The sequence below is a fragment of the Rhagoletis zephyria genome, unplaced genomic scaffold, assembly GCF_001687245.7.
Source record: "Rhagoletis zephyria isolate East Lansing unplaced genomic scaffold, Rhagoletis_zephyria_1.1 Rzeph_scaffold_00566, whole genome shotgun sequence".
NCBI lineage: Eukaryota > Metazoa > Arthropoda > Insecta > Diptera > Tephritidae > Rhagoletis > Rhagoletis zephyria.
The window spans coordinates 30323-40275 of NW_016157650.1; the positions used below are offsets into that span (position 1 = coordinate 30323).

The 9953-nt window shown below is 36.8% G+C and overlaps 2 protein-coding genes across 3 annotated transcripts; one reads left to right on the forward strand and one right to left on the reverse strand.

The window, feature by feature from the left end:
* Positions 1-2269: 2269 nt before the first annotated feature.
* LOC108360411 (uncharacterized) lies at positions 2270-2927 on the forward strand. Of its 2 annotated transcripts, none has more exons than XM_017612673.1 (3): positions 2270-2484; positions 2523-2588; positions 2720-2927. In XM_017612673.1, the coding sequence occupies exons 1-3, from the start codon at positions 2406-2408 to the stop codon at positions 2893-2895; spliced, it is 321 nt and encodes a 106-aa protein (XP_017468162.1). In that variant the 5' UTR covers positions 2270-2405; the 3' UTR covers positions 2896-2927. The 2 variants fall into 2 exon arrangements, with proteins under 2 accessions (XP_017468162.1, XP_017468161.1); XM_017612672.1 differs by having other exon boundaries at positions 2270-2476; positions 2515-2588.
* Positions 2928-4865: 1938 nt separating this feature from the next.
* On the reverse strand, positions 4866-5603 carry LOC108360408 (uncharacterized). The gene is made up of 3 exons (XM_017612669.1): positions 5507-5603; positions 5324-5453; positions 4866-5256 (listed from the first exon to the last, which is right to left on the reverse strand). Exons 1-3 carry the CDS (start codon positions 5601-5603, stop codon positions 4866-4868), a joined length of 618 nt encoding a protein of 205 aa, XP_017468158.1.
* Positions 5604-9953: the final 4350 nt, after the last annotated feature.

Here is a 9953-nt window from a genome sequence, read left to right on the forward strand (position 1 = left end):
TTGCTCAACGTCATTTTACACAGCCGTATGAGTTTTGAGGGGATGCCAAATTCAGACATAGCGGCGTATAGGCAACTCCTTTTAGTGCTGTCAAAAGCGGCTTTAAAGTCGACGTATATAATATACTGCAAAATAAAGACTATAGTAGTAAAAATTTCAAATCGAATAAATGTTTATTAAAACTATACCTCATTGCATTAGCTTCCAAAAACAGAGAAGAAAAATAACTATGACGTACTAAGCTCTGGTTGTTGATGCAAGACTATTTTGCTGAGACTGACGCGACACACACCAGTACACCAGGTTGGTTTGCACTAGTTGGTGTCGGCTGGTGTACAGAAAATATATCAAACTTCAGGTTGATTTTCGGCGCCGATGAAGCAACTGAGCCGAAGATATCATCAAGGTTGGCATTTGAAGTTGGTTGTACATTAATTTCTAAAATAGAAATGTAGGTATCAATTCAGAACTTAGCAAAATATAAATTTGGATGGCCGCCTAAAAGTCTAAGGGCTGGTTTCTCCATCTCAACTTAACTTAGTTAAGCCAATTTTCTTGACTTAGTCATGAATAAGCTGTGTAAAACGTAGGCTAAATTTTGACTTAAGTCCAAAAAGTGGCTAAACTAAGTTAAGTTGAGTTGGAGAAACCAGCCCTAAGACTTTTTTGAATCTACCAAATCCTTACCTAAAATATCAGGTATTGGAACAGAGCCAATGCCAGATGAATTATCATCCCCGAATGCTCCAAGCAAATCGAAACTAGCTTCACTCGGTGGCATAACAGTGGCTTGTGGATCTTGCACCGGCAGCTGGTGATGGTTGAGGTTGGATTCGAGGTACATCCTCTTGCTTTATTTCGGTAGCATCTGGTAAAATAGGCGTTATCTACCGAAGCAGCTGACCTAACAGGCGTAGGTTTGTTGATGGAACTAGGTTTGGTCACTGTAGTAAGGAAAATAAATATATTAATGAAATGGGCGGAAACACTATAGGGACTTGCCGAAATTATCCACCATTTCCTCGAATTCTAATTGCGAACTAAATATATGTTGTGCGTTTCTTATGGGCTTTGCTGGTAACCAAGGAGGATTCCTACTCGGCGGAAATTCGTTATCCGTGAAACTCAACGACAGCGAAACCGAAAAGTCATGAGGAACCTGATCGGCATCCGGTAAATCATCGAGATCATTCGAGGAAAATGTTATCAATATTTCTTGTTCCGGTATGAAGCCCGTGTTGATTTGGAATTGACAAATCTTTAAACTCTGAGGACGTACCATGCCTTTAAGTGCATTCCGCGCATGATAAAGCACCACTTCATTTATGGAAAATTATGGAAATTAAGCTGAATCACCACCGGCATGCTTGCCGCGACTTATTTTTTCCAAACCCTGTAAGCAAAGCTTATATTAATGCGACACAAATTTGTTATTACTGCCACGCACTCACCAAATTAAATGATTCCACAAGCACAGTGCGTGATTTACAAGGCGGCATCTTAGTTGATTTTTCCTTTTGGTCTTTGCGATGCTTGCTTACCTCCGATTTTAATTTGTAAATTGTGGTATTTCAACGTTTTCAACTTAACATGTCGTGTTTAAAAGTGGTGCTTTCAATTGTATGTGGGCTGGTGTTGCTGTTTGAGAACTGTGAAGCTGTGGAAGCTTTTGATAAATCTCCAAAGACCAAAAGGAAAAATCAACTAAGATGCCGCCTTGTAAATCACGCACTGTGCTTGTGGAATCATTTAATTTGGTGAGTGCGTGGCAGTAATAACAAATTTGTGTCGCATTAATATAAGCTTTGCTTACAGGGTTTGGAAAAAATAAGTCGCGGCAAGCATGCCGGTGGTGATTCAGCTTAATTTCCATAATTTTCCATAAATGAAGTGGTGCTTTATCATGCGCGGAATGCACTTAAAGGCATGGTACGTCCTCAGAGTTTAAAGATTTGTCAATTCCAAATCAACACGGGCTTCATACCGGAACAAGAAACATTGATAACATTTTCCTCGAATGATCTCGATGATTTACCGGATGCCGATCAGGTTCCTCATGACTTTTAGGTTTCGCTGTCGTTGAGTTTCACGGATAACGAATTTCCGCCGAGTAGGAATCCTCCTTGGTTACCAGCAAAGCCCATAAGAAACGCACAACATATATTTAGTTCGCAATTAGAATTCGAGGAAATGGTGGATAATTTCGGCAAGTCCCTATAGTGTTTCCGCCCATTTCATTAATATATTTATTTTCCTTACTACAGTGACCAAACCTAGTTCCATCAACAAACCTACGCCTGTTAGGTCAGCTGCTTCGGTAGATAACGCCTATTTTACCAGATGCTACCGAAATAAAGCAAGAGGATGTACCTCGAATCCAACCTCAACCATCACCACCAATAGACATGCTCAATTTAAACCAGCCCCAACCCCAGCTGCCGGTGCAAGATCCACAAGCCACAACGAGTGACGCTAGTTTCGATTNGCCACTGTTATGCCACCGAGTGAAGCTAGTTTCGATTTGCTTGGAGCATTCGGGGATGATAATTCATCTGGCATTGGCTCTGTTCCAATACCTGATATTTTAGGTAAGGATTTGGTAGATTCAAAAAAGTCTTAAANAAGGATTCGGTAGATTCAAAAAAGTCTTAGACTTTTAGGCGGCCATCCAAATTAATATTTGCTAAGTTCTGAATTGAGACCTACATTTCTATTTTAGAAATTAATGTACAACCAACTTCAAATGCCAACCTTGATGATATCTTCGGCTCAGTTGCTTCATCGGCGCCGAAAATCAACCTGAAGTTTGATATATTTTCTGTACACCAGCCGACACCAACTAGTGCAAACCAACCTGGTGTACTGGTGTGTGTCGCGTCAGTCTCAGCAAAATAGTCTTGCATCAACAACCAGAGCTTAGTACGTCATAGTTATTTTTCTTCTCTGTTTTTGGAAGCTAATGCAATGANAAGTTTGATATATTTTCTGTACACCAGCCGACACCAACTAGTGCAAACCAACCTGGTGTACTGGTGTGTGTCGCGTCAGTCTCAGCAAAATAGTCTTGCATCAACAACCAGAGCTCAGTACGTCATAGTTATTTTTCTTCTCTGTTTTTGGAAGCTAGTGCAATGAGGTATAGTTTTAATAAACATTTATTCGATTTGAAATTTTTACTACTATAGTCTTTATTTTGCAGTATATTATATACATATATTTGCAGTATATTATATTTTCATTGATCCGCTTAGTTAAGTTTAACTATAACGAANAGTAAAACCAAGTAATTGCTATTAAATCTAAGTAAAAAATTATACAATTTAAATGATAATTATTAAAAAGATACATGCATACATATATACGTTAAGAACATAAATATCTGTGTTCGTATGGAAAAGTAGCTTATGTCGAAAGGTTGGCTTTAGTATAATGCGGCATTTCTTTTATTCTTTAAACGACAAGGAATTTTTTGATGAGACTTAATAAGAATATTGACTTTCTAGTATCGGAACTATTTCTTGCACGTTTATTTGCCAAAAGTTGTTCAACGGCTCAGCGCCAGCGAGTCATTCGCAATCGTATACTGCAAATGCCGATTTATATTAAAGTCAGCCTTTCGACATAAGCTACTTTTCCATACGAGCACAGATATATATAGGATATAAAATTTTAGTCTCTTTGTCAACTTAATTGTGGCCCTGAAAAGTGCCTCTTGTTGACTGGTATATATGTATTTATCTAAGCATAAAATTTTAATCTCTTTGTTAATTAATTGGCGGCCCTGAAAAGGGCCTTTGGATAAATCATATTATGTGCCTGCAAATAAATAAGTTTATATTTGTATAAAAGACGCTTGATGATTTTTTAAAACTAGGGACTTACGTAGCATGCAAGTATTTTAATTTTAGGCGTCTGAAATACTGAGATCAGTGCATGTGAAATGCGGACGTTGATCATGCTTCAAGTAAAGAACGGTTAATTTCTACAAATTTAAAAACGTTTAGTTCAAAACTTACCACATGTTTGGTATTTTATGCAATACTTACGGTTCTATAATGGTACCATATGGATCGATCTCGGTCATAGTTGCTTTGGCTTTTCCTTTTCGTTTGTGGGCATTTTCAACGAGTTCTTTATTGCAGCATGCTCAATGTGAGTTTTTACAAAATCATTTGTAATGAGCAAGCCGTCTTCGTTCAATGCCTTAAAGACTGACTCAAGACTTCGCATATGGACGCATATGTAATTGACAATAACTCCAAAATTATTTCCTTTTTCACAGGTTTCCCATTAATTAGGAAACCTTGATCAAGGAAATGATTTCGCAAAAGTTTTAGCAAGTGTGGCACGTCAGCGAAAACGTAAATCCTTTGGTCATTGAAAATAAACCTATGGAAATGAGAAGTATTATAAGAACTGAAATCAATAAGTTTAATTGTGATTATTTATCACCGGTTGGTCTTCAGTTACGCCGAGATCATTAAAGAGGGCCCTATTGGTACCTCCAAGATCGCATACGACAGCCACTGCGTTATAGCCGCAATCTTTTAACTTCTGCAACATGCTTCGAAGCAAAACGGAAGTCATTTTGCAGTCGAAGTCATAAAAGATTGGCTGTTTCCACTTTGCCATGAGACCTGAAATATAAAAGGCCTTAATAAAGGTTTGATATTCTATAAAATCTTGATTGTAATGTTTACCTCTTAACATCGCTACCTGTACGTAGTTGACGGGGGCTAATGTTGAGTCCGACGAAACATCGTAACAGTAAGATTGTCTTACTTTCATTTCGTCGAAACTCAACACGCATAGCTTTTTTGCCTCGTTCATGTGGGTAGCGGCGGCCAATAACCGGAAGACTGGGGTTATAAGTCCGCGCGAAATGTCCAGTTTTTGTGCCCAACTTTGAAGTGTGCGGACCGATGGAGTGGAAGGCATTGCTTATATAGCAACCTGTATGCTTTAGGACTGGCAGCATACAACGATATTGACTTCGCAATATCCTCTTCCGCCCATTTTCGTCGCTTCGACCCAGACTTCAGCTTCGCTATCTGCCCTTTGGTGAAGATGGAAGCTAGTGCATCTTCCACATTTTTCATTTCGGCAGCCATTTCATCCAAACGTTTTTGCAGTGACTCCATTTTCCATGCGTGTCTCTTCAATTGCAGGTCGGACTCCCGCTTCAATGTAGCGAGCTCGGTGCACTGCTTTTCGTTCACCTTTTTGAGGTGTGCATTTTCGCGCTTGAATGTCTCACTTCAAATAAGAGAAATATAAGATATTATTACATTTACACATAAAGATCTGTTACTTATTAACGTACACTTCCACTTTCAACACTTCCACTTCCTGAAGATCAGTATCATAGTAATCACAGTTACGGATAGGTGACGTCGAAGCATCAACAGTACCGTCCCTGGCCCGATATTCTTTATCGCCTTCATTTAAACCAACTAATAAACCACTGACATTAATAATATAATATTTATAGTATAATATTTGCTACCTTCGCAATTTTTTAGCTCAATGATCTCCTCAACGCTGTCATCTTGTGACTCACACACCGGAGCAGGATCTATTTCCCACTCAAAAATGGTTGGCATGGCGTCGAGGCGAAGCGATGGTCCACTAGCAGTTCCTAAGACTTTTATTAGATATCGACATATATAAGTAATGAAAGTAAATGATATTTACTCATGTAATCATTATCCGTAAAGTGTTTCATGCATATTACGCTGGTGCCTAAATTGTATGGCTTCTCCTGCCGGCAGAACTCTACCCACTTTCTGGCCAAGGCGTCGTCGCGGGGAAACAAAATAAACCTGCATTTGGGGCCTTTACCCCTACGGCTGCTGCAATTCAACACTCGACACGACATTTTTATAAAGTTTTTATTATAAATAAAACGTTTTTTACTTCAGAACGCACGAATTACTTCGATTTTTCACTTGAAAATACACAATACGTTTGCACTTATTTATAAACAAAAAGTTTGTTTACGTATTGCCATAAACGTCAAAGTCGGCAAAACCAAAGTAGCGGTTTCGGGAATGCGCCACCTTCAGTTCATTACACCATGAGCTGTGGTACTGATTTCAAATACACAATAAAATGAATTGGATTTAAGAGCGGTGTGCTGTGTGTGGCAAGAGCCAGGACAACAAACTTTATTGTGAAGTGAAGGGAAAAGGGTGGGCGAATAGCTGCGGTGTTTCATTGGAATACTCTTCGTGTGTGTGCGAGAACCATTTTAGGGCCAGTGACTTTATATTTGTTGCCCATTGCAAGTGAGTATTTTTAAGCGCTCTCGTTTGTTCCCAGGCACAGTACCTCTACCTTTCGATTCCCCAATGCTTCAATTATCCCAAGATTCGGCCGTACCTGAGGTGGCTGTGGGGAAGAAGTTATCGGTTTTGAGGCACATATGTACCCAAACTGAGCAAGTGTGCCATAAACAAGCACGACCGGATCCACGAGTACACTAACATACTATATAAGCATCCTTTAGGACTACAAGTGATTGTAAGTAGTCCACAGTTTGGTCCAAGCACATGTAAAATTCTATTTGCATTTAACATTGAATGTCCTGGGCTCGGACCAATTTTCCGCTTCTGCATTACATTGTAACCAATTTTAGATATAAAAAAATAAATAAAACAAAACTTTTGCCAAATGCGATTCGAACCGGGGTTCTAAAATTTTCTAAGCAGATACTCTCTGTGCATGCCAACGACGCACATCAAAATTCGATGACTAAGTGGCTACATATCAGTAACTCGTTAATTGTACCCGTTGTGCGCTACTGCGTGACATTGTAACCAATTTTAGATCAAAACTCATACCTTATGCATTACATACATTAGATACAAAACTACTACATACGACTATATTTTTCGAGCAACTGGAACAATGTTTCCTTCAGGGCAAATGCTCCGCGAACACTAATGATAAAATTTGGTACATGCATAACAAAGGTTTAATTTATTTGTTTACATTTTTTGACATTACAGTCAGCTATGAGAGAGCTCGACTGAGTTGTCACTTCTACCTTTTTGAATATACCTTGGGTCACACTACAAATGAATATAAAGAGAGGACTTAGGGTACACCCAAAGAAAACTTCTCTTAATTGAAGAAAAACAGCAATCAAAATGAAGAAAAATTGGAACGAAATAGCACTAAAGAAGTTTTATCCTCTTTTCATGCCCAACATTTCTTCAAAATGATAGATTACATCCACGGTTCCATATTCCATATCCAAGAAAAATTACGCATTCGGGAGAATTTTCTACTCATTCGGAAGAATTTTCGACCTTTAAGTAAGGAAAGTTTTTCTTTGATCCAGAGATGGATTTTTGGTTCAGTGTTCAGGTCGTTACAGTGAACAGTTTTCGCTTCTTAGGTGATCGCTTTAGCCAACTCAATGTCTAGAAACTTTATTTTCTCGATTTTTGGCTGCACTTCTGGGATTCGGTCGCACTGTGCGGCGGGACGTCCCGGCAAATACGAGACATTTGGCAACGCTAGTTCGTATGCACTGTTTACATATATCTGCGGGTGATGAGGTATGATAAAAAATAGCTAATTATCGCATTGGTTTCTTTTGTGGCAAACGGCAAACGGCAAACAATTTTGATATTTTTTTTTAATTATTAATTACATATTAATTGTATTTGTGAATACATATACATTTTTGAACGTTGTTATGTAAAATGAAAGCTATTGCCTCTTTCTGATTGGCTGAAGCAAAAAGCTTTTTGACTCAAGGCGCTGGCCCAATGCAGGCTTGCTTTGCGCGCCTTGCTGACTTCAATTTGCTTTGATTTACTTTGAAAACTTGCTTGGCCGAATGGTGGCTTGGAACGCTGTCAAAGTAACCAGCTGTCTGGTGGAAAAGTCAATGTCTGTTCCCTTAACGTTAATAATTATTTCCTAGAAAACTTTAAAAAATGTATGAACAAGTTTCAGATTTATTTTTAAATTCATGGGAAATAATGTTTGTATTTAAAAGAAATGATAATAATGATACATACATATCTATATCTACATTTACTAAAAAAATCATATCTTAAAAAAGCGATTTACTTGAAGAAGAAGTTTTTTTCCTCTCGTGTAAAATTTGTAAAAGTGGGCTTTGCAACTTTTTACTATAAGACAACGATATGTTAAATAAAATATGGAAACAATGAATCATTTTTATTTCATTTCGAATTACCTGCATTTTCTGTGACTTTTTTAAATTAAGTAAGCAAAAATTTGTTTGAATTTATGTATTTTGAAAGGAACATACCTCTTTGTCAAAAGCCTACAAAACGCTTTCAAATAAAACATTTGTCTAATTCAAACTTTGAGGCGCTTAAAGCAAGTTAGGAAAAGCTGCCATTTGGCCAGCCTTTATACGTTTTAGTATATTCCAAATAATTTTTGACACTTCTCGCAGCGAAGCAAGCAAAGCAAGCCTGCATTGGGCCAGCACCTTCAGAATGGCAATGCCTCTAGTTAGTTCGATATACAAGCCAAGATAAATTTTCATAAGCCAAAATAATTCATGATACAAAAAAGAAGGTAGCTCTATTTAATGACAATCGTTGTTAACCATTTGCTCATTCATGCTACCTGATCACTAGAAACAATTTTTTTTTTAAAGCACAAGATTTTATCATTCAAAGATGAGGAATGTGATGGACTTGAAAATTATGCCGGCTACATAATTTCGAAAATGGGGTTGACGACTAGGCTTCAGAATGCATGAAGAAAGTGATACAAATTATACTTAAATATCGTCGTTTAAAGTCCAAAGCCGTCTTCTGCAAAACCGCGTAACTGACATTTTTTGTCAAAAATTGGATTTGATCACACAAGCTCTTGGCTCAACCCTTATCCATTTGTCCTGAAATATACTAAACAGAAATGCGATTGCTCTGTAAAAAAGAGAATGATTTTGAAATATGAGGTTGTTTACTTCATGATAAAAATATAGTAAGGTAAAACCGTTCTCACAATTCGTCGAGCATGATTTTTTTTTGAAGTTTGCCAACATTTTAAAATCATATAAAATTGAGAGTAAAAAAAAGGAATTGTTCAAAGTTTTTGTTGTTTGAGATTGAAATGAGAATATGTGTGTGAGTTTGTTTATAAAATTTTAAAATTAAATTGCTTGCAAACGTCAAGAATTTGAAAAACTCCTCTTAGCGGTTCTACCTTCCTATTTTTTTATCATGGTTTACTCTATAGAAAATAATTTATGTAACCTCACATACGCAGTTTTGCATGATTGTTGATACGCATTTTTGTTGTACTTCACACGACGATATGTTAATTGATTATCGGAGGGCGGTCTATTCAAGCCGACTTCAGTTTTTTGCATACATTAGAAACTTTAAATTCAAAATTTGTGAAAGCTAATGGTGATACGCTAATCACAAACCAAAGTTTTTGTAAAATATGATGAAAAATTTGAAAGTAAATTTGAGCCAAAATATATAAAGGTTTTATTTGGGAAGAACATTCTTTAGAATTAGATTTTTAGATCGCAAGATTGCATTAAATATAAGAAAACGAACAAATAACAGCATAATGCGCGCGTGGTTTTTATTATAAAATAAAAAGAACAATTACGATGAAGTCTTCTTTAATAGTCTATATTTAATATATTTTTAATAAAAATAGTGCGAACTATGACCGTAAAAAAAATACCAAGCACTGATAATGGGTTTTGATTTCAAATATTATTACATTGGTATAAATATGGGAAGGAAAATACTCCGATTTGTTGTTTTAATGTTATCAAAGTGGCAAGACAAAAAATTTTATTAATCAAAAGTTGTTTATTGAAACTACCTTCTTTTTTGTATCATGGGCTAAATCTTCCATTAGCTTACATTTCTGCCAAATAAAACAAGTATTTTTTAAGCAAAAAACAAAACCGACTTCAATTCTCATATAAAAAAAAA